At 50.7% G+C, this 25,246-nt stretch overlaps 1 protein-coding gene across 1 annotated transcript in view; it reads left to right on the forward strand.

The window, feature by feature from the left end:
* PAPPA (pappalysin 1) overlaps positions 1-25,246 on the forward strand; it is a 240,318-nt gene that overhangs the window by 186,983 nt on the left and 28,089 nt on the right. The window contains 4 exon segments of the mRNA XM_001926753.7: positions 5,831-6,041; positions 7,017-7,188; positions 15,853-16,000; positions 20,921-21,030. Coding sequence (XP_001926788.5) covers positions 5,831-6,041; positions 7,017-7,188; positions 15,853-16,000; positions 20,921-21,030 — 641 coding nt within the window.

The raw sequence follows: 25,246 nt of genomic DNA on the forward strand, positions 1-25,246 counted from the left end.
CCCTTCTTAAGCCAGCAGATAAAGAGGTGATCAAAACAAAATTTCCTGCCATTTCCTGTTTGCTTCCCTTCCCTCCCTTCGGTGTTCCTTTCCCTGCAGCATGATGTGAGCAGAAGGACTGTGAGCTTTTGTCAGACAGGCTGGGATTCTACTCCTTGTTCTGCCTCCAACTCTTTGATCCTAGGAGAGCTGTTTCATGCCTCTGAGCCTCGATGGTCTCCTTTGTAAAATGGGCATAAGAGCATCCACATTGAAGGGGGTATAAAATGCCAGAGCCAGAGGAAGAACTTGGTAAATACTCATCTCACCCTGGTGAGAATAGGTGCAGTGGCTGCTCTCAGTCCTGGGCCTCTTTGTCCCATGGTGGCTTTAAGTCCTGGGATCCATGGAGACACACACCATCTTCCATGTTCCTCTCAGGACTCGGAGGTTAGTGTTCTTGGACACGAAGCCACCCCCTGGGAGAAGCACTGAGTGTGGCTGGGTGGAATGCAGGCAGCACCACAAACCCATTTTCCCCTGAGAATTCAGGTGAATTTTTCTTGAACACCCCAACTTTCACTTAAGTTCTGAGACTTCTTCAAGGTGTATGCAAAAAATATTCTGCAAATGTGCAGCCCTAGAATCACTCCTGCCAAGGTCCTTTGTCGCACAAGCACTGAAAGCAGAGATCTAACCTATAGACATGGATGAGGGGAAAAAAATACTTCCACGTTAAAAAAATAATAACTTCAAAGTCAAAATCATAAATGTATAATTAAATGACTAAAAATGCAGCATCACTTAACAGCACCTTGTCAACCTCAGCACAACCATGCCAGTGCACTAGGCAACCCCATGGAGCAGGGCTTCTAAGGCAAGCACGCAGCCATCCTGCAAAGACAGCTTCTGGCTCCCATTGCCTTTGCTATCTCAGCTTTGCCGTCCAACCTCAGATTTAAACACGGTCTATTCACTGGCTTCCAGAAGATACCCAACACCATGGAGCATCTTCTTAGAAAAGTGCTCTTTCTCAGTCTCAGACTTCTTCGACTTTAGAAGATAGGGACATGAGCTGGGAGGGCTTGGGTAGAGGCCAAATCCTGCCGTGTGCAGCAGTGAACCTTCTTGCCTGCCCTCAGCTCTCTTCCTCACCCTCTCCTCTCTCCCCCAGAATCCTGTCATGACCTCCCTCCCTCTAGGAATTTCACATCCTTCCTCCTTTCGTAGGCAGAGACTCTTTCATCTTTCTCAGAAGCAGGTAGCCAGCCCTGGAGGACTCAGGTTTATCCCACAGGTCTCATCAAGGCCTATTCACCACAAATCAGGGTCACCCCCCATCCCAAAGGGGAGTTCTCCTGCCACTCCTAGGAGAATGCTGTTTTCTCTGTCTTATCAGCCTAGTGCTCTGAGACAGCAGGGTCCAGGGTGCCTGGGGTCTACACCGCCACTAGGTGCTAATGGTAAACCACTACTCAAATCAATCCTGGGCACTGGAGGGACTCAGTGGAGAAGCAGCTTGATCCAGATCACCCAGCTGCTTATGAAGCCACCGTTGGATGAGGGCACTGAGAAGGATACAGAGCAAGCATCCGTTTCATCTCAGATAATTAGTTCTTCATGTCTCCCTCATTCTTCCGTTCCCCCCGCCGCCCCCACCCCTCACTCTACCCCCAGTGGCTACTCAGACTTCAAGGATCAAGCCTATTCTTACTTCAGGGTTCTTACTTGCTACCTCAGAATCCCTTTAGCCTTTTCTAAACCATGTCCCTCAACCCAGAACGCCCATCCGACCCTGAAACAGCAGAGCTTGGAGAAGCCTAGAAGCCATCAAGGCTAATCATTTGGTTTTGCAAAGTGGAAACTGAGGTCCTAGAGAGGAAGAGCTTTATGCAAGGTGACCCTCAGCACGGGGGCCAGACGATCCCGCATTTCTGTCCCTAGAGATGGTGCCCTCTTGCTAGGCATGCAGTTCCCACCAGTCCGATGAAATGACCTGATCCACATCTGGCATCTGCATTCCCCAGGCCTTCCTATATGGCAGAAGTCCAACATCGCAGGCTACTTGTCTCCCTCTTCTCAGGACATTCTCTATCAGTTTTCCTTGACTATGATTGCCTCTTAGAACATTCTTTTTCCTTTGTGTCTAATGTAGAGGACCGCTTGGTAAAGAAATTTGGAAGTGAGAGGCACCGTTCTGGATGGTGGGGACGGTGAGGATGGTGAAGTCTTACCACATGACCAGTTTTGATTCAGGGGGTGCTCCACTCATCCACAGTCCTGATCTCTAGACAGCAGCTCCTCTCTGGCCATGCTCTTGGCTAAAAGCTCTGTAGTGGGGTTAAGGGAGCACTCAGGAGTCAGACAGACCTGGAGTGGGCCCCAGCTCTAGTTTGAGTAGCTCGCTTTCCCACTCAGGGACTCTGTTTTCTCGCCTACAAAATGGAATTAATGACAAATTGGGTTACTTAGGAGAATAAGGAGATGGCTCCAGTAATTCTTCCAGGGCCCACCTCATGGACTCAGTTACAGACAGCTGTTGGTAGAATTTCGTTCAGACATTTAGAGGGGGAAAGAAAAAAAAAAAAAAAAACCTTGGGCAATTAAACAATCAAAATGTAATCTGACTCACCCAGGCTGGGGCTAGGAGAGCCCAGTTGTACTGAGCAAATGACATTCTTTCTGAGACTGCCAAGCTCAGCTCAGATTTTCTCTTGTTGAACTCCTGGGGATTCCAGGAGCCTAGAAATGTGCTTACCCGATTAAAATCGACTGAGGATTGCATGCATCTCTTGACACCTCCATTTCTTCTGTCCCAGCTTCTCCCTCTGCCTTTCTGCAGCCCCAGCACTGGGCGAGGCCCCCTCGCTATTTGGCTCCCTTGTTTTCCTTCCTCTTCTTGCACAGTAATATCTGTCAGTGCTAGCCTTTGGTTAATACAGCCTCCTGAGTGCTGGCTTATCCTTAGCCCAGCTCAGCTAGCTGCATTTTTGTTTTCTTAGAACAGTACGATGGCCAGTAGCCTTTCACAGCCTAAAAGCTTAGAGCTGGACAAGAACATAAAGACATCTTTGGTTGAGGGCCAGAGAGATGAGGTGACTTGTTCAAGGTCACACATAGATTCATCATACCTCATGCCTTTAACAAATGGTTATTGAGGGCCTGCTATGCGCTTGGCACTAGGGTAGGTTCTGGGAATAAAAGCATGAATAAGACAGTAGCTGACCTTAGGATGTGGGTGATGCCAACATCGTACACTAGGTATTAAGAAAACCAAACCTAGGTCTCCTGGCATTTTTCTCCCTGTACTCTACTCTAGGTTAATTTCAACCTTAAAGGCATCCCCAAAGAAATGTGGGTTTCTGGGTACTCTTTTAAATAAAATGACAAAAATAGATGAATCTCTTTTGAATATATATATATGTATATATATATATATATATATATATATATATATATAGAGAGAGAGAGAGAGAGAGAGAGAGAGAGAGAGAGAGAGAGAGACTATATATATATATTTATGGCCACACCTGCAGCCTAAGTTCCTTGGCTAGGACTAGAATCCTTCAGTTTAGCATCTGCATCTCTGGGATTTCCTTGGTTGTGGGTAGGGGCATGTCCACGGTCCTGAATCACCAGTTCTTGCTTGAGCGCGGCTCTTCTTTTGACGGTGATGCACAGCTCACTCCTCCTTACCCTCTTCCAGAATGTACATTTCTGGGTTTACATTTTCTCTCTTGATTACCATTTTGCAGTTTTTATGTTCGCTTGCCACAAGAGAAGCATGACTTCTGCTTCACCGTCCACGATTGGCAGAGCTGATAGGCTGTACTTTTAAAGCATCTCCGTCCTTTCCCCAGAGGTATTTTATCCATCTTGAGAAACTCAGAGACGGTGTACTCCCCTTACCTTTAGTGGCTCCTCTCCCTGCGAAGCTCTTGCTAGAACTGGGGACTCCAAAACACAGCCCTCCAGTCACAGGAGCCATGCAAAAGGGCAGTTTGCAGTCTTTGGTGTTCTGGAAGCTCTGCTTCTGTGGAAGCCAGTGAACCATCCTTCCACATCCTTTATTCTTTCTTTTTGATGTAGAAATAGCTGTAGTTTGCAGCATCACAGTTCACCAGCATGGCGTGTGGACCTCCCATGGTCCTGGGCTCCCCACATGACATGGACATGGGAGGAGAAAGAAGAAAGTGAGAACCTGGAGAGAAGCAGCAGAGGGGCCTGCACACCCTCCCACCTTTCTGCTTTTTCCTGCCTTATTTCTCTCCACAGCACTTCCCACCTTCTGGCCCCCTACATGCTTTGCTGTGTAGGACAATTTATTGTGTTCTTTCCTATTCCAATTCCACTAGAACATAAGCTCCGAGGGGGTAGGGTTAGGGGTTTGTTTTCTTCCTGGCTTTGTCCCAGTGTAGACAAGGGTAGCTGGCACATAGCACTAAATAGACGCATATGGAGTGAAGGAAGGTTCTCTGCCGCCCCTGTGGTCCTTTCAGATCTTCTGCTAAAGGCAAAGGCTTGGAGGAAGGACCCAACAGGAGGAGGGGAGGAAGAAAAGAAGAGAGGGAGGGGGAGGGAGAGAAGAAGCGAATAAGGAATTCAGCAGTACTTTCCTGGACCCTGTTCATCAAGGTTGTTTCCTTTTATCTCCGAATCACCCTGAAAGGCAGGAGCATTTGCTTGCGTCCTATGACTGGGAGACTTGGGGCTGGCTCTGGCAGAGTGGATAGCGAGGGTTCAGCCATAGCCAACTTCCCGTCCAAAACCACAGATGTCATGTAGTTACACAGAATAGGCTTTACACTTGACTTTCATCTTTGACTAACCATGAGAACCTGGTCAAGTCACTTGCCTCGCCAAGTCTCTCTTTCCACATAGGCATCATAAACTTAGAACCCAGTCGCGAGAATAAATGGGATCACGTATCAGAAATACTCGGTATGTTATAAATACTCAGGAAATGGCAGTTCCATCCCTATCACCCCTCCAACTTCCAAATCCTGGCGCCTCCTACATGCCTCCAGCCCTGGTTGTCAACGCCTTTCAAGAATAACCAGAAAGAGGAGTGTTTGGTTGAGGGACCCAAGTTCCAGGTCCGTTTCTAATTGTCTTGGGGAGGTTTAGGGCAGGCTGTGCATCGATAATATACAACCTGGCAGTGCAAAGCCTGACTCCCCGTGTTTTCCTTTTATGTGTAACGTTCCCCATCAGGCCAGCTTCCCGATGGCAATCAGCACGTCTGTCAGAGCTGGCACGGGCTACGGGGGAATGCTCATCTCTCAGCTGCTTTGGCAAAGCTTCACTGAATACTGGGGCCTGAACAGAAAATCAAACCTCTAGATACCACAGTGCTGTCACTTGCAGGCATACGAGGGGCGAGGACAAATTCAGGGGCATAGGGCCCAGAGAGGGAGGGGCAGCTGGAGGTCACACAGCATGCTGATCTCAGGGCTCAGAGTCCATGATAGGAGCGGATAGGAGCTTCCTCTGCCAGTTACTAGAAGGCAAGGGGCTCCATCTCTGGGCTCGAATACTCACCTGGAAAAGCAGGGAGTGTGAATGGAAGGATCGTGATACTCCCTTTTCTGTAAGAGGCTTCAGGATCAGGAGTCAGGGTCTTAAATTTTAGTTCACTGTAGACATGGATAAGTCCCCCCCCAGGCTGCATCCCCTCTTCTGGGTGGCAACTCTTTCTCTTCCGAGGTTCCTCAGTTGTAAGTGGAAGGGTCTGGAATTATACGTGGAAGGTCCTGTGGTTCTTCAAGTTGGGTTAAGTCCAGGTAGCCTGTGAATTAGTTGGGCTGTAAGAGGCCCCTTCCCGCTAACCCTGCCTGCCTGTGTGCTCCAGGCAACAACAGCTTCCTGACCTGTATGGAGGATGGGCTGTGGTCCTTCCCAGAGGCCCTGTGCGAGCTCATGTGCCTGGCTCCACCCCCGGTGCCCAACGCAGACCTCCAGACGGCCCGGTGCCGAGAGAATAAGCACAAGGTGGGCTCTTTTTGCAAGTACAAGTGCAAACCTGGATACCACGTACCCGGCTCCTCCCGGAAGTCAAAGAAGTAAGTGGGGCTGCAGAGGCAAACTCAGCAGGGCTGGGGGAACAGGAGAGCCAGGCCTGGCTGACTGGTTAGAAGCAAGTTCCCATCGTAGCTCAGTGGTAACAAACCTGATTAATATCCATGAGGATGCAGGTTCGATTCCTGGCCTTGCTCAGTGGCTTAAGGATCCGGTGTTGCTGTGAGCTGTGGTATAGGTCACAAATGTGGCTTGGATCCCGTGCTGCTGTGGCTGTGGTGTAGGCTTGTAGCTACAGCTCCAATTCAACCCCTAGCCTGGGAATTCCCATATGCCACAGTGCAGCCCTAAAAACAAAACAAAAAAAAAGTGCTTGTGCCTTGGCCAGAGGCAGTACCTACCATTCATCCCATTCTGTGCTGTGGGAATCTAGAAGAACATTGTGAATAACTGCCTGCTGGCTGTGTGACCTCAGGCAAGTGAAGCCACTTCTCTGGGCCTCTATTTTTTCAGCAATAAGAAAAATCATATATAGAAAAATTATATATAGAATCCCAAGGTATGGACTTGATCAGAGTTAAGGAATGACCAAGGTTTTGGGGAATGATAGTAACAGTTACCACAGAAGATTGCTGTGAAGAATGAATGAGGACGTGTATGTGAAGAGCTTGCAAAGTGCCTGATACACAGAAAAAGGCAGGGATTAATACCATCCTTGTGCCTGGACCTATCCCTGAACTCCAGAAGGCAGGGAGGGGACATGGGCTGGCAGGGCTCAAATTTGATTTCAGTCCACATGTAACTCTTGCTTGGCCCTGAGGAAAGAGTTCTATGAATATTTTCCTTACCTCCCATGCATGTCCCCTCCCCCGCCCCACCTAACAGGACAGGTAGGGAATTGGGAGTGGGAAAGAGGACTGGGAGGCCAGCTGGCCCCAGGGAAATGTGGCTGTTTCGGTAGAACATGGCTCCAGCCATCTGGTCCTTGAGATGTCTCTTCTTTTACCTCTTCCTTGAAGAAGGGCCTTCAAGACTCAGTGCACCCAGGATGGCAGCTGGCAGGAGGGAGCTTGTGTTCCTGTGACCTGTGACCCTCCTCCACCGAAATTCCACGGGCTGTACCAGTGCACTAATGGCTTCCAGTTCAACAGCGAGTGTAGGATCAAGTGTGAAGAGAGCGATACCGCCCAGGTGAGACTCCTTGACCTTGCGGTCAACACCGAGGCCCCTCTCCTCTCTGCTTGCCAAAGATGAGCCTATATATTAAGAACCACTTCCTTCAGGAGACTCTCTACAGATGCCAGAATTGGGTCATGGCCGTTTCACCAATGCAGAAGTTAAGAAGCTGGGTTCTCGTGGTTCTCTTTTTTTATAATCTCCCTGGGCTCTACGTTCCTACCTGTAACACCATGTTGTACTGGCTCCGAGATTCTTAGCTTTGAAAATATTTTCATATTAGAGCCCATAAGAAAGAGATCATATATAGAATCCCAAGGTATGGACTTGATCAGAGTTAAGGAATGACCAAGGTTTTGCTGACTTTCTATCACCAGCACCATCACCATGTGTGTTGGTCCCTGAAATATTTAAAATCAGGACTTCCACTCTTTAGAGAAATCAGTTGCTCCTCAAGCATAAAGAGAAAGGGAACCATGTTTAGACCAGCCATGTAGTTCTAGTTTTGAAAATACTAGGAAAGACAGAAGAACAGAAGGAGATGGCAGTGGGCGAATTTCCTCTCAACCCACATGTAACTGAGATAAAGTTCACCACTCCTGCCGGCCCTGCTGGAAGAGTTCTGTGAATGTCTTCTTCTTAAACCTTCCATGTGCTTCCCCACCCCCACCCACTAAGGTCAGTTAGGAAATCAAGAATAGGAAAGAGAAACAAGGAGTCAGCTAACTCCAGAGATGACTTAAGTCCACGAGGAGTGCCTGTCTAGACGGAACCAACCATCTCGGGTTGACACCTCAAGCCCCGTGACTCACAGGTGTGCTGGGATCTTTACTCAGGTGAGCCCAGAGTTGAGCCAGCTCTGCCCAGTGTAGGTTTCTCCCCAAGTCAGTCCTTAGTCTTTATTAGCATCTGCCAAATACCAGACACTGTCAAAGCACCATCCCGTCCTCTCAGTCTCACATCCAAATAGCGACCAAGTCCTACCTGGTCTCTCTCCTGGACATCTCCTGAAGCTCTCCTTCTGTCTCCAGTGCCACCACCCTAACTCAGGCCACCTTTAGTGCTCTCCTGGGCCACCATGCAGCTTCCTGACCATCTCCCAGCTTTCACACCCTTGCCTCTTTCCAGCATTCTGTCCACATTCCAGCCAGAGCTGTTTATGCCGAGCACAGATGTGACCATGACAGATCCCCTGTTCAAAGCCCTTTGTGAACCAGTGACCCCCACCTCCCTTAGGGTAAAGTCCCAGCTGTGTGTTCGCACCTCTTCCCCACTACTAGTAAGAGTGATCTCCCCTTGGCCTTGGCATTCTCTGCTAAAGAGCCCCTGTCACCTTTTCCAGCCACCTCACTCCTAACCATCTTTCCTGGTCAACCCTGGCACATCTTCCTCCGGGAACCTTTTCCTGAAAGCACTGTGGGCTTGGCATCCCTGCTAGGGGTTCCCCCTTGTCAGCATCGACCACGCTGCATTGTATGGCATTTCACCTTCCCCTACCAGGTCCTGAAATGCCTGACTGCATCTTTAATCCCCCTGGTGATTTCAGCACTTGGGACAGTGCCAAGCACTGAGTAGGTATTCAGGAAGTGAAAGAGCATGAGAAGTACTGCAATGAACATCCAGGCCAGCCTCCTCATTTTCCAGATGAGAAAGTCACTCAACCACCCAGGGTGACACAGCTGGTGTCAGCTGAGTCAGAATCAGAATCCTGGTCCCCCTAAGTGGGGCACTACCTGGAGAGCCTTGAGAAAAGTCTTGAGAGACTAAGCTCGTGCTCACAGCTTTGAGTTAGTAGGTTGTGCTGACTGACTCCAGAGCCCTGCTTGTCTCACTGCCTCTAAGCACTTCCAGGGCAGGCGAATGGCAAAGGACAGTAATTCCATGTCCAGGTAACTGGGGAGAAGGGCTCATTGTCTCAGCATTTCATCTAGCTCGGATGCTCCTGAGCTGTCCAAAGTGATAACACAGGGATGTCTGTGTAATACGGTCACCCCCCACCCTCTCCAGCCAGGAAGCAGAAGCTGGTACCGGAAGGAGCAAAGGCCAGAGATTACCACGGCCTCATGCAGCCCATCAACTCCCCTCTCCTTCTCTTACATAAAACTGTTGCTAACAGTTACCCACACGGCTGAGCCAAATAATATTCTGGCCGTGGTCATGTTATCAAACTGAAACCCAGTCTGCCGGGGGCCTGCCAAGTACCTTTCATGGCCAGTTTGTATTTAAAGAAGAGGAAAATGTAAATTTATCAGACGACTCAAGCAGTTCTGTTTGGCAACTGGCGGAGAGGCCAGACGCAAAGGAGCAGGGTACTGCTTGCCGGCTAAAAGAACGAGGGAACGCAGGCCAAATGGGCTCCTAACACAATTGACGTTTCTAGTTTGTGCTGCAAATGAATTTCCTCTACCCTCAGACCAGGGGCCTGAGAGCCAAATCTCGTATTCACCTCAGATCCCCTCTTGCTGCCTGTAAACACAGCCGAAACGTACGGCTTGGAGTATCTTGAATCACACAGCTTGTATGGAGCGGAAATTCTTTGCTTTCCAAACAAGTTCCAGATCCTGGCAAGAGAGGACAGGGGCTGTTGTAGGGGAGGTTCACAGACTCCATCCCACGGCCACTAAAAGCAAGTTAACAAATCAAACCTCTGCTTCATTCATTCCTTGGGAGCCAGTATGATGCTGGATCTGGACTCTGAATTTGAATCCTGGCTCCACGACTTACTAGCTGGAGGACTTGAGCAAGTGATTTAATTAGGTCTTTAAGCTTCAGTTGCCTCGTGTATAAAATGAGGGAGGAGGGTTAACACTACCTACCTCAGTTTATTTGTGAGGGTTAAACAAGGTAATGAAAGCAGGGCATGTTTATGAGTAACTCCTGGAATTGTACAGTGCACAACCTACACCACCATGCATGGCAGCCCTGGAGAAGGCACCAATGAACTAGCCTACTTTTAAGGTCACCTCTAGTGGAGAGAATACATGATGCTGCATATGGGGGTCTTACAGAATCTGGACACAAAGGCAATGGCTTGAAAGGTAGCCCTCTCTTGGCTGCCAATAGCCCCAGAAAGTCAGCTGTCATGCATGAGACCATGACGTAGTTTGGGGAAACCAGTAGGAACCATAGGGAAACTTGATCACTTGCTCAAATAAACCGGTAGACTATATAGACTCTAGACTAGCATTGCCCAGTAGAAACTTCTGCTATGATGGAAATGTCCATATCTGTGCGCTATGAGGGCCACTCGCTACATGTGCCTACAAAGCGCTGGAAATGTGGCTAAGTGGCTGAGCCAAATATCCCATTTACTTAATTTCAAATAGTTCACATTTAAATGTAAACAGCCACTCTTGTACAGTGGCTACCATATTGGACAGTTCATCCCCAGAATTATAGTGTTATTATCCCCATAAAGCAAGACAGAAAAACCTTAGGAATAACAGGGTTTTTTAAAAAATTTTAAGTGTTTCCTAAATGCCGAACTGAAGCTGCAGATTTTTTTTTTTCTTCTCATTTTGACACCTCACAGTAAACTTCTGAAAAAGAAACAATATGCCTATTTTACAGATGAGGAGAAAAGTCTCGGGAGACTTAAGCTCGTGCCCCTGGTTATGAGTTAGTAGGTTGCGCTGACTGACTCCAGAGCTCTGCTTGTCCCACTGCCTCCAAACATGTCCAGGGTAGGCGAGTGGTAAAGGACAGGAATTCCATGTCCAGGCGATCGGGGAGAAGTGCTCATTGTCTCAGCATTTCATCCAGCTCAGATGCCCCTGAGCTGTCTGAGGGTTACACAGGGAGAAGTGGTGTGAGGGCTCTGTAGGTGGTTTAGGGGAGCAGACTGTCTTAGGATAGGAACATCCTAAAATTTCCCATCCTGTCTTGGGGATACACACGGGTGTAGAAGGAGAGGAACAAGTCAGAGGTGTACTCAGTGGTGGGTTTGAGCAACGTAGCAGGAGCAGAGAGGAAGCATGGGAGTGGAGCCAGGACTGCCCCCTGGTTTTCGCCCAGATCACAGAGGGTGGCTGCACGAGCCTTTCTGCCACGAGTGGTATACAGCTGGCCCCTGCCAGAAATGGGCTCTGCTCTGGACACCACACAGCTCTCATACATACGGTGACTCCCCATACAAGGGCAGCTTCTAGGGCTGTCACTTGCCTCTGGGGCTTCCTAGAGGAAGTCAGAAACATCCCAGAGCCATGTGATGTTAGAGGTGGGCCAGACTTCAGAAATTTTTTGCTGCAACCCATTTATCTTATAGATGGGACTAGTGGAGCCCAAAGAGGGGAAGAGACCTAACCAAGTCACCCAGCAAGTTACTAGCAGAGTCAGATCTTAAATAATCTCAGATTTCCTAAGCAAGTCATTGCACATGCCACATTTTCTGCCCATCCTTACTCCTGGAGCTACAAGTCATCACTGTATCTTAGTGGGAGGAAGCACGAGAGGCCATTGACTGGACACAGAGGCAGATAAGTAACAGCATCTGTGATTTATTGAGCATTTCCTACACGCCACTTGCTAGACTAAGTGCCTTCTATGGACTACTTCATTTAAGCCCCACAGCATGTGGCATTGCAGCCCCATTTTGCAGATAAGGAAGGTATGGTTCAGTGAGGTAAAGTGGCCTGCCTACCTTATCCAACTAGGAAGTCTAGGTAGTACTGAGATTCCTCTTATTAGGTCAGGCTGCCTCCAAAGCTTAACTGTTTTTGTCTTGCACTATGCGTCCCGGTTCTGCCTTGCTCCAAGGTAGCCACATTTCCTCTCGGCCATCATTTTGTTCATTTTCATTTCTGCAAAGTTGAAGGCTAGGTCTCCCTCTCCCCACCTCCCCTCCATCGCAGTGAAGGCATGGAAACTCTCAGGAAGAGGCCTGGCTCCAGCCCTGGTGACCTCTATGGCGGGGGCCTGCTGCCTCCCTGTTCTGGCTGCTGCCACTTCTGAAATGTGGGGGATGGTTGGGCTGATTCCACAGTTTCCTTAGGGACAGTGCAATAGAGCGGGGAAAAGCCCACTCTGTTACGTTGAACACTTAGAGAGCCCGATGTGTGTGTTACGCTTGAAATGTGTCACCTAATTGAACTCACTTGATCCTCATGATGACCTTCTCAGGCAGTGGACTCCAGGCTCCTTGAACAGCTGAGGAAGTTGAGGCATAGAGAAGTTAAGGAGCTTCCCCAAGTCCACATGGCAGGAAAATTGCAGAGATGGAATATGAACTTGGGCCGTTTGGCTTAAGTCCATCTCTTAACCATTATACTAGCATCATTTAAAAACTCACCTTATCACTTCCTATCTGAGCCTCAGTTTCCAAATCTGTAAAAGGGACATAATTTCTACACTAACTGCATTGTCAATAGAATCTTTAAGTGTATGTGAAACACTTGGCACACAGTGGGGTTTTGATAATATAATTATTACATGCCCTCGGCTCTTTGTGGCCCTGCATAGATAAAGAGAGCTCAAGAGAGCATAGTATGCTTTTTTATAGATGGATACACAGAGAGGGAAAATGCTTTCCTGAGCAATCCTCAGCCCTCTGGTGAGAAATTTCACTCTAGTGCGCAGCATCATGCCTTTGGAGCCAAGTACACCCAGTGGGGCCCACAGACTCTGGTCTCCCCAGATGGGATCCTCGTCATCAAATCTTCTGTGCTCTAGAAACTAGACTGAGCATCATGGATCCTCTGAGGATCTGCACCAGGTGGTAGGCAGCTCTGAGCTCACCAAGATCTCTTCCCAGAGGAAGATTCAAAAATCCAGAGAGGCTCCCGGAAGCCCACCATACAGAGGGCATGGCAGGGACAAGGGTGTGGCCGTGGGGAGCAGAAGTGTATGGGCAAGACAGGTGACTGCAGACTGGAAGGAAGGACGTGTGTAGCAAGTGATGGGCTGGATGGGTCACCTGGGTTTCAGTGTAGAAGCCCTGCACTGCCAGCCCTGGAGGAAGCCCTGTCTGAAAGGTGAAGGTGATTTAGCTGAGGGATTCCACTGATTTCCTCAGCAGCAGAAAGTGCCAGATGAGCCGGGCAGGAGGAAGAGAGACTGGAGGTAGCAAGACCAGTGTCTTTATGCTCCCACCTTCTACAGCGGAGCCTCCCCAGTTTGAAGTTCCCCAAGACGATTCTAGCTAGTTCTAGTACATTCTCTGTTGCAAACCAAACTCCCCAGCCAGCCCTGGCCCACGTAGTGCTGAGGTCTGCAGCCCTTCAGGGGCTGGAGGCCAAATGCATCATAGGCCCAGGCCAAGGCTCCCGGAAATCAGGGTCAATTTCCTACTCCCGCGAGGGCCCAGCGGAATCATGGGGCCTGGGGCCCTGGGAGGCCCCAGGGGTTCTCTGGAGCCACATGAAGCTGCCTGAACTTTGCCTGAGCACCACAGAACCGCTGGGTGGACTGAGCAACTGTCCCACAGCTTCTCGATGGCCACAGAAGTTTCCACCGCCACCAGACCTTCCTCATGCGGGCCCACGTGAGGCCCAGAGAGAGGCCCCCTTTCGCTCTAAATCCCGTCTCCTTACAGCTGTTTTCTCAGGGCGCTTCAGCCTGCATCCGCCTTTTCCAAGAGTTTGTTTTCTCGTGCGTGCATTCATCCATCGATTCCCTTATTCATTCATTTCTTCCCTTACTCGTGTATTTCCTCGTTCGTTTCTCCTCTTGGGTTTAAAAAATTCATCCGTACTGCTCCACCTATTCACCCCATCTTTTGTTAAATAGTTTGCAAATGAAAAAAAGTACCTATTGAGTGAGGAGTGGAATGGACCAAGTGGCCAGGACCTGGGGGATGCAGGATGCCTAGGGCCCTGCCGTGGGCCTTAGCTCATCATCTAGGAGAGAGCAGATGATACGCAGGTGATGGGTATCAAGGACCTCAGATAGTGCACTCTGTAGAACCAGGGTGACGTTAAGACAGGATGGCTTGTGCTGGTGTTTGGACGAGCAGACAGGTGAGGAAAACAGCAGGCAGAGGGAACAGCACGTGCAGAAGCATGGCTGTGTGAAGCCTCATGTGGTGCCTTCGAGAATACGAAGTACTGATGAAGTTCAAGGTGGGCAGCAGTGCTGTGGGGAGCAAGGAGCTGGAGTAGCAGGCAGGGCGAGGGCTGTGAGGGCCCAGGAGGTCAGACACGGGGGGTTGCATGGAAGCTGAGAGCATGGCAGCTGTGGCACAGACGTTTTCATTGGTGGAGCAAGGTCAGCCCCTCTGGCCTCATGGGGAAGTTCTCTTCTTATCGTAAACTTGAAAGAGGGAGACAATACTCAGCTTGTTCTCAGACAGACAGACCCCCTGTGCAGAAACTACCCATTTCTCCATTCCCAAGGGATAGAGTCCAGACTCCACAAGCAGACAGTTAAGGCCCCATGCCTTACCTGCCTTACCACTTCCACAGCTCCCTCCCTCTCAAATTTGCAAATGCCCTTTGGCCTCTGGAAGTGCCCTTCCCTCCCTGTTCTGCTTGCTTCTACACACCCTTGAAAACCCTCTCCTAGAATCACCTCCTCTCTGAGACCTTCCTGCTTGCCCCTCACATCCAGTTACTCTCCCCGAGTGCACACAGCACGGCCCCTGAGCACAGTCATTCTGCCCTGACTGGACTGTCATTCCTCCTGGATCGCTTCACTTCTGGGTCCCTTAGATCTGGGCCCAGAGTGGTCACTAAGAAATGGTCCTTAGGTACAGGGGCAGTTCTGAAATTTCCATAGAGCCGGACCTCCCATTAGAATCTTAGACTCAGAAAGCGGCTCGGAGAAAGGACCACGTCTGAAGGGTGCATTTGATCAAGACTTTGCAGAAGACTGAGAAATGGGATATTGTCTCTTAAAGAGTTGGGGGGAGGGCACAGATAGCAGTGTTCCCCACTCCACCTTCTGGATGCCATTATTGCTGGAGTGGAGGGAGGGAAGGAAGGAAGGAAGGAAGGGAGGAAGGAAAGAAGAAGGGGTAGGAGGGGGAGGTAAGCCCTGAGAAGCATCTCAGGTTGCAGAGCCCTGGCCTGGATGCTTTCTCATGATGGAGGGGAATCAAGCTTTGGGTTATGCCTCCCTCCTCACAAACAGCTCCAGGACCCCCACTTACTCAGCTGTACACATTGGTTGCACAAACAGCAACAGGAGTCCCCATCGTGGCTCAACGGTTAATGAACCTGACTAGCATCCATGAGGATGCAGGTTCAATCCCTAGCCTTGCTCGGTGGGTTGGGGATCCTGTGTTGCCATGAGCTGTGGTGTGGGCTGCAAATGCAGCTCGGATCCTTCGTTCCTGTGGCTATGGCATAGGCCGGCGGCTGTAGCTCCGATGATTGTACCCCTAGCCTGGGAACCTCCATATGCTGTGGGTGTGGTCCTAAAAACAAAACAAAACAAAAAACCCAGCAACAAATGAAACTAATTGCTCTAATTGAAACCTCTGGAAGAGCACTACTAGGCTCTTCAAAACTGGGGAGTTAAACTCTCCAGGATGCTTTGAATAAGTTTCTTCCCACGCGGAGTCCTCAGTGTCCCTATCTGTAAAATGGAGACATTAACACTGCCTCTGTTGGAGGGTATTGGGTTTCTACCATTGTCAGGAACTGCTTTGGAACACTTTCAGTGCCGTGGGTGACAGTACACAGAGAGGCTCCTTATGTGGTAGGTGGGGGTCCCTCTGGTCCTGACTATTTCTGTGCCATTCAGGGACGCGGCAGCAATGTCATCCACTGCCGGAAAGATGGCACCTGGAGCGGCTCCTTCCACCTCTGCCAGGAGATGCAAGGCCAGTGCTCGGCCCCGGACCAACTCAACAGCAACCTCAAGCTGCAGTGCCCCGAAGGCTATGCCATAGGTATGGAGGCGCGTGGGGGTGGCATTGGGAGGGCGTCCTTCCAGGAGCTCAGGCCATGCCCGCTGGGGAACTGAGTACCCCTTCCATGTGAGGCCCTGCAAGAAACACTGGGGAAGTGAAGATGAATGAGCCCAGACCGTGCCCTCCTAGAGGGTTGAGGGCATGGATGTTGGCGATGTGGGGGTGGGGTGGGTGAGAGTGCATAGTTACACTGGAGGAATGAAGGTGCATATCCTATTTAGGGATGCACTAGGGGTCCAGGTTGGCCACCTTCGTTATTAATTTTACAATTTGCCGAGCATTCAGCGTTTCGACTGTGGCCCAATGCTGCACCGTACACCTTAGAGGCATTATATCTACCTTCTCAATAACCTTTAACTGATGAGGAAACTGAGGCTCAAAGGGTTACAGAACATGCCCCAGACCTGAGACCTCCTCTTCTCAAAGTCTGAGTTCTTTTCTTGGCATTTTGTGGCCTCCAAAGACAGGATAAAAAGCGTTTTCAAAATACTCTATGCGTGGTGATGGACCAGCTCGCCAAGTGAAGGGAGACAGCCTGAGGTTTGATGCCAAGAGTTTGCCTGGTTGAAACCAGGCATCTGGACAGATGCATTAATCACAGGCTCCAAGGCTTTCTGGAGAACTGGGCAGGCATGGAATCTCTGACCTCAGTGGAGGGCAGTGATACGAACCTCTCGGGCTGACTCCCTAATTGACCATGATGAAAGGCCCCGGGAATTGGATGTTCCTTTCTCATGGCCAGTGTGATTTATGGGACAGTCACCAGGGATGTCTGGAGCAGGAGGTTATCTGTGCACACACTCACTCCCAGTCATGCAGAGCCAACAGCTTCCTCACCCAGTAGAAAGAGTTATAGTTATCGTTTCATGTCCAGGAGGGAGGCCCATAGCTGGAGAGCAGAGGGATGAGGGGGCCTGACCACTTCCTTTTAAAGGTGGGAACACGTAGCCTCAGAGCTCAGAGGTTCTTCACCTAAACCTAGAGTGGGGCCTCAGGCTCTGCATTAGTCCAGGATGGGTCAGAAGATACCCGAGGGCATAGTTGCTCTCCCTGATGATTCAGAAGGCACTTAGAGGAGTTCCCATTGTGGCTCAGTGGTAACAAACCCAACTAGTATCAATGAAGATGCGGGTTCAACCCCTGGCCTCGCTCAGTAGGTTAAGGATCTGGTGTTGCTGTGGTTTGTGGTATAGGTTGCAGATGTGGCTTGGATCCCATGTTGCTGTGGCTGTGATGTAGGCCGGCAGCTGCAGCTCTGATTCAACCCCTAGCCTTGGAATTTACATATGCCATGGGTGTGGCCCTAAAAAGAAAAAAAATGCACTTGGAGATCTTACAGATATTGCAGACCCTAGGGACCCTGAACAGGAGGTCACAAGGAGGTAGGATCTTACAGGGCCTGTATAGGCATTCTAGAAAGTTGGGGCAATGGGTGTAACCATGGCAAGTAGCATTGGCTGTTCCATCCCAAGGCCAAGGCTTTCTCCTCTGCATTATTCCTGATGGGTGTGCATGGCTCTGGACACTTCTCACTAACTCAATCAGGACATGCACGTGAATCCTCAGTCACCCTCATGACTGGCATGGAGCAACCCTGGGAGAAAAAGCTCTGATTGAAAACAGACTTCCTGCATGCATGCCTTCATGGATTCATTCAAGTACATGCATTCACATATGCACAAGGAAACACAAATACAGATGCTTAGTCACTAGAGGCAAACACACATACCATGCGGTGAGCTCGTGCCCAGCACATGCACTTCAGCCGGGTGCCGTGCAGATATGTCACCTGCACAAGCATGTACGCAGAAACCCACACATAGCTCACACTTGGATATACTGTGTACCTGTGTCACAAGCACACACCAGTGAGCTGGAAGGCCTGCCTCTGATGCCCGGTGGGGCGGAGGTGGCAGAGTGTTCCTTTACCCTATGTGCTTTTCCGTGGTCAGAGCAGAAGGGGAAAGCAGTCTGTCGGATGGTGGAGCCTGAATCTCCTTCCTCTGCTCTGTACCCCATGTTCCCACTGCCACGTGGACGCCAGTTTTATGAGTATGGTGATGGGGTGGGGGCTGGGCCAGTCGGGGTGCACAGGGCACTGAGGGAGAGGGCAGAAAGAGGATGGAGGGTGGAGGGGAGAGGCCTCCCTCCCCCAAGCCCCAGTTCACACCCACCCCCCACCTTCAAATCCCCTCCATCCACCTTCCAGGCCGAGTACCGCCCTGGGAAAGCCCACCTCACAAGGAGAGGGAATCTACCAAGGCCTGTAGGCCTGGCAGGGCTGAGGTGTATGTCCGGCTTGGGGGCTAGAGGCCTCCTTCTGGAGCCATGCAGGGTAGCTGCCTCCGCAAGCAACCTGGGGAGGCTTCTGTGGCAGCAGCAAGGAGCTCAGCAAGGTGTTTGTGCCACCAAGGCTGCTGCCACCTTCCCTGCTCCCCCCTGGGGAAGGAGAGGCGGGGGCCTGGTGAGATCACCACTCTGTAATGATGCCAATTAGGGCTCATATATCAGCACACAGCAGCCCGGGTCCTGAAGCCCAGGAGCTGCAGCCTGGGGGAGGGGAGCACAGAGGAGGAGATGCAGAGAAAGAAACGGAGCCCTGACTGCTGCCTAGGTTCGCCATGGCCTCTTGTCGTGCCCAGATTTTTTTCTTTTTTTCCCCTTTTAGGATTAAATAGTCATTGTCTATTTCCCAGAGGCAGGAACTTCTTTTTTTGAAAGAATTTTGTCATTGCAGGTTTGCTTTGTCCATCCTTGCTCCCTAAAAATTTTTAGAACTGATCTTGTGACAAACACACCCCACTGAGTTTCTCTGAGCGGTCCCCCTCTTATTCTCTTCGTTCATCTTTTTTTTTTTTTTTGTCTTTTTGTGTGTCCTCCTTCCTTTTCTCTCTTCTGACCCTTTACCCCCTCCCTGTCCCCTCCCACTGCTGCCTTCTTTTCTCTTCCCTCTGTACGTGGAAGTTTCCGCCACATCCATCAGTGGGCTTGGTGGTGAGAGAGGCATGGGCTTTCATTCCTGGCCCTCGACTTGCAGCTCTGTGACCTAAGCTCTGCCCACTTCATTCTCTCTCCTCCAAGACAGGTGTGATGATGCTGGTCTCACAGGGCTGGGTGCAGGGGGAATGAGTGACAGGTGAAAACCTCCAGCTAGACCAGGGACTCCCCTTGCCCCACGTTCTGCGATCAGTGACCCCATGTTTAAAGTAAAGGGGTTCTAAAGGTCGTCATGGACTTGCCATCCTACCTGCCCCTGCCCAATTCAGACTTTGAGTCTTTTAGATTTAAGAGGAAGGCAATGGATAAACTGTATATCAATATATCTCTGTATGTATATGTGCATGTACCCATAGATATACATACTATGCACACACACGTATGGAAGGGAACCTTTAGTTGGCTAGCAGCATGGGATATTTTTTACGAGTTGACTCTTGTGAACCACTTAGTGTTCACGGGTGGTCTTGGCACTAAGGCGGGGGAATGACTTCTTTGGGGCCCTGGTCAGATTCTGAAGGAGCACTTTTTTGGAGTCCTGGGGACATCCCACAGGATACCCTTGATTTTTAGGAGACCTCAGAATCGATGAGTGATCTGTCTTCCCTGGGCCAAGTGTCCTAACCCTGTCCCGGTCGGTCATGGTGCCTTTGTTGACTCACTGCCTGATTCATATTTTCAGCCCTTTATCCACTTACTCACTCATTCATTCATTCATCCGTGTACCACGTCCTTCATGAGATACCCTCACGCCTATGCATCGTTCACTCACTGTGCCGTTCATTCATTTCTCACTTGTCTCCTCCACCAGATGTGCTCATTCACTCGTCGTCTCTTTACTCATTTCACAAATACTTATTGAGTGCCTATCATCTGCCATGTACAGTGCCAGGCTCTGGGCACAGAATGGGGAGCACAGCCAGCGCTGGCCTCATGGAGTTACAGTCGAGCAGGGAAGAGAGCTGTTGATATAGGTTACCAAATCAATGTGACAAGTCTGTGATGGGTGCCTGTGAGAGCATCTGGCCTGTCAGGAACGGAGGTCTCTGAGCGAGTGGCGTATGGATTGAGGTCTGAAGGACCACTGGCCCTGCACTAGATGAAGTGGAACAGGGAGAGTCTTGAGGCACAGGGGAGCCATGAACATAAGCCCTGTGCCAGGAGAAAGTGTCAGGGGTGGGAAGCCACTGACACTGCGTTCACGTGCTCATCATCCACTTGGTCGATGCTGGCTAAGCAACCCGTGTGTGGCTGGTACCCGGTTAGGCTCAGAGAGGAACCTGCCTCATCTCTGCCCTCCCAGGGCATCACTGTAACTATGGAAACAAGGGACCAGGGGGTGAGACCAACACTGCAGTGAGACTCCTCCATGCCAAGTGCTGCTCTCACTCAGCCCTGGACATCAGGGCCGGCTTCCTGGAGGATTTGAACTGGGCTTTGAAGAGCTGGTTGGGCTTTCCTGTGAAGGCAGATCAAGGATGATTCAGGAGAAGGAATGAACAGCACCAGAAGTATGGAGGCAACGGAGCGTGGGACTCAGATGGCAATCCAGGCACAGTCTGGGTGGTGGGAGATAAGGTCGACCAAACCATGGGAGGCCGTGAAGGCTGGGCAAACGGATTTGAATTTTGTTCTGCATGTGGGGAACCTTGGAAAGGTTTTCCAGCAGAGGAGGAGCATGACCAGAGTGGGCTCAGGGCTGATAAGCATGGCAGTGGATGCCACCTAGACTGGAGACAAGAGAACAGTCAGGGAGACTGGAGGTGGTTCCTCCCATGGCCCTGGAGGTGGGTCGGCCCAGCCAGTGGGGACCAGGGAGCAGCAGGGTCCCCTCGGGATGTGCAGCCCCTGGCATCAGGAGACTGGGGGCTGACGGCCGCCTCACTGTCTGCTTGTCCTCAGGATCAGAGTGCTCCACCTCGTGCCTGGACCACAACAGTGAGTCCATCATCCTGCCAGTGAACGTGACTGTCCGGGACATCCCCCACTGGCTGAACCCCACACGGGTGGAGGTGAGTGATGGGCCGCCTGCCTGCGACTGAGGGAGGGAAATGACCTTGCTGACCCCTTACTTTGTCCTGGTCCTGCATCAGTCCCTCCACGTCCGTGAGGGCATCTAATGGTCACACCTGCCCTGTGGGGTGGGGACCTGTTCCCAGTCACTTCTCCAGGCCTTCAGTATTTACTGTTTTCCCTCTGGCAGGCTCTGTGCCAGGGACCTTTGATTTACTGTCCTACTGAATCCTGATGATAGCCTGGGAGAAATAGCATTAATGTGCCTAGTTAACAGATGAGGAAACTGAGGCCCCAGGAACACCTAGGTAGGAGGCGCAGAGTCAGGGCTCAAGCCTGTGTTTGTCTGACTGGAAAGTCCTTACTTGCCAGGATGGCTCTCTTGGCCCCTCCAGTATGAGCTTTTGGAAGGTAGGCACCCTCCGCCTTCCGTAGCCTAGGCTTCTGGCATCTTTCTCCATCTTCGGCTTGTTTGGTGGAAAGCAATTAATTTGTGGTATGGGGAACTAGGCATACATACTGGATATGAAGCCCCCATGTCTGTGTGCCCAGCACTTAGCACACAGACTGCATTTCAACCTCGGATGGTTCTCTGCAGCAGGAGCCATTGTCTGCATTCTCTGCTCCTGGACACTGAGACCTCGGGAGTGAGCCATGGACTAGGGTGAGGGCTCAGACCTAAGCCTCAGTCCAGGGGCTGTGCTCCTCCCGTGGTGCCGGGCTGCTATGTCCTTGCCTCTTGGCAGCAGCCAGTGTCATTGCCCAGTTGGCCACCCTCACGTTCCTGTGTGCCACCTGATCAGTCAGGGCCCCCAGAGCTGATGTGGGACCCGACTCTTCTCCTCCAGGGCAGTGCCATCCCAACGCTCGGGTCCTGGCTCTAGTCACTGGGTCCTTTCCCTGGAGGAAGTGAGAGATGGAGGCAGGGGTGCTGGGCGGAGCCTCAGCTACGTCTCACCAGCCTTACTTCCCCGGGTGCTGAGAGGCCTGGCCGTCTGCCCACCTCCTGCAGATCCTGCTTGGATAGCCTGCAGAACCCGACACCAGTGTCCTGTTTCCCCAACACGCTGAGGGCACAATTTTGAGGCATACTGCTCCCCTGGGCACCCCAGGCTCTCTGCCCCTCCTCTCCCCTCTCATCTTTTCTTTCTCCCACTCTCTCTGACTTTATTTCCTTCTTCCTGCCTCTCTTTTCACTGCTTCTCTCCTCCTTCTCCCAAAACCTCTCTCACCTTGCTCTGCCCCCTCCCACCCAAGTTCTTCGCCTCCATCTCCCTCGTCCTGTTTCTCCGTGCCTCTCCCACACGTCCAGGAGGCTACCCTGTTTCCCTAGCCTCGTGCTCCTTCATCTGTGTTCTGCTCTCAGCATGCCTTTCCCCCCTCCTAACCCCGCTTCTCACTGAATGCCCCGGGTATGCTGATGTGCTGTACACACCCAGGTGCACACACAGAGGCTCAAGGAAGCTAGAGATCAAGTCCATGCCCCTCATTGTACAAATGGAGAAACTGAGGATCAGAGAGGGAAGGGACCCGGGCAGGTCACACAGGAAGCAGAGCCAGGATCTAGACTGAGAACGCCTTCCAGCCCTCCTGCCCTCCTTCTATCCTCCTCTGACTCCACACACCAAAGGCTGGCAACCCACACTCCATGGAGCAGACACAGGAGGCCTTCTGCACCCCCAAGGACCCGTCTTCTTAGCCTATGCCCCAGACCAGTCCCCCCACCCGTCTCCCATCAGGCCTTTCCTCTGCCCCCGGTAAATTCCCACCCTTCCCTCTGCAAGCCCCAGGCACTAAAGAGTTCAGTTACTGTGAAATAAATCCAGGGATTTGAAAGCCTGCAAAGCCCCCCCCCCCCCCCCCGCCTCTTTGGTCGCCCACCCGCTGCCAGCCCACCCCAGCCCCCACCCAGTTCCCCGGTCTGCCGGCCTTTATTGATGCCGGCCTACGGAGAGAGCCATAACGAGGTTCAGACCTCCACTGGTCTCCGGAGGCCTCATTATCCAGGAGGAAAAAATGTGGTAGAAAAAGGGAGGAGGGCGAAGGGCAGAGATTGATGATTTCCAGGAATCAGGCAGAAAAGCTGGCCTCTGCTGCACCCTTGCCCCTTGTGTGGTGAGAGCCGCAGAAACAGCCGCTGGTACAGGCATTGCCAGGCCAGAGCAGGCGCTGGCTCACTCCTCTGCTATCTGAGGGTTTACCTCTGAGCCCCAGTGCAAGGTAGATGGTCAGGGGCAAGGCTCTGCTCCAACCACTGTCACCTTTGTCCCTAGAGTAAGAACGTGAGAGGTGAGAACTGACATGTAATGGATGCCTGCTGTGAGTCGGGTATTGGATCAGACAGTTTCCAGGCTCCATTTGCACCCCCCACCCCCACATGCATACATATAACACACAGCCCTACAAGGTGGGAATTAGTCTCCAGTTTTCCAGTGGAGGAAATGGAATCTCAGCCATAGAAGCCGCCTGCCTAAGAGGAATTGAAGATGGACACAGGTCAGTCTGACGCTACCGCTTACTCCAGCTACCTGCGCAGGCTCTGTTTGGATGTATGATAATAATAATAAAGGCAGAATGTCTGCACTTGCCTACCAGATGGTAAATGGTTAACAACTGGCTCTCCATCCAAAAGAACAAAACCCAAAACCCCAAACCCTACCCTCTAATTTGTGGCACTTGCCCATTCCTCGGGTGTAAAGATTCTCAGCATGGCAGAGTTCTGGTTTTCCAAGTGGCCGTCAGTGAACACAAGTTGAAGAGATCAGCACTGTTGCCTCACCACTGTTCATGAGCCCACACAAGCCAGCTGCCTCCCACCCCTGGCACCTACCACGTGATGGGCTTTGCTTCAAGCACTTGACGTATGTTGGCACATGTGCTGAGAATGAGGATTACTGAAATGAGTGGAACATCAGCCCTGAGATCCCGTGCATGATCGGTGCACCAGCACTGTGACCTTTGTGAAGGCAGGCCCCTGCTCATCTCATTTACCCTGTTGGGCCCAGTGCCCAACGCACAGTAGAGGCTCTTGAAGAATTTAGGGTTGCTGAGTCAGGTGACCAAGGCTCAAGTTCAAGCCCTAGCACCTGTTTGCTGTATGTGCCAGAGTTTCCTCATCTGTGAAATGAGAGACCTAGATCAAGAGTCTGTCTCAAACACCAATGGGAACCAGGCAGGTGGGGTAAATGGATGAACCAGGCCAAGTGTGTCATGTTGCATGTGAAATAACTAGGCATAGAAATGGGAGCAGTGGCAGTATTTACTCTATGAACATCAGGTGGACAGAAAGACTTAAAACCCATGAACATACTACCCAACTTGAGAAAAAAGATGTTATAAATGTAAAGTTCTTCTTATTGAGATAAAGCTCACATGCTAATCTTAAGCATAAGGCTTGACAGTCTGTACATTTGTCTTCACTCTTGAAACCCAAGGCAGGGTAAGGACCTTTCCAATTCCCCAGAGGGTCTTCCCTTGTCCCTAGGCAAGGCCTCCACCAACAAGGGAACTTTCTATTGCTTTTGCTTCTTTGTGAACTTCATGTAACTGGAGTAGATACCTGATGAAACTTTTTGATAGGCATATAGTTTACTTTCATAAAAAAAAAAAACAAAAAACCTGTCCTGGAGTTCCTGTCGTGGTGCAGCAGAAACGAATCCTCGCTCAGTGGGTTAAGGATCCGGCGTTGTTGTGAGCTGTGGTGTAGGTCGCATACGCAGCTTGGATCTGGCGTTGCTGTGGCTCTGGTGTAGGCCGGCAGCTACATCTCTGATTAGACCCCTAGCCTGGGAACCTCCATATGCCACAGGTGTGGCCGTAAAAGGACAAAAGACAAAAAAAGAAAAAAAAAATACAAACACTTAAACCTGTCCTTTTATTTCTTTTAAATTCTCCCCCTTTAAAGCCCCTCCCACACATGCACTTTGAAAGTGATAGAGATACAGAAAAACCTTCCTCTAATAAACAGGACAATGCAATCTCTCAGTAGTAGATGGAAATACCCCTCAGGCTCAATGCCAGAGAGACTATAGGGAATGGTGGAGACTGTGGCCAACGGTGGGAAACACACACTGGCAGCCAAAGTGGGAAGCTGTACCTGAGTGTGACAATGAGGAAATATGGGTTCTGGAGAACCAGATTTCTTCTTCAATTTCTTGAGTACAAGCAAGCTGGAGTTTGAAAAATATGAAACCTCTCATGTTTTATATATTGGCC

This window comes from Sus scrofa, chromosome 1 (genome assembly GCF_000003025.6).
Source record: "Sus scrofa isolate TJ Tabasco breed Duroc chromosome 1, Sscrofa11.1, whole genome shotgun sequence".
In the NCBI taxonomy this organism is placed as follows: domain Eukaryota; kingdom Metazoa; phylum Chordata; class Mammalia; order Artiodactyla; family Suidae; genus Sus; species Sus scrofa.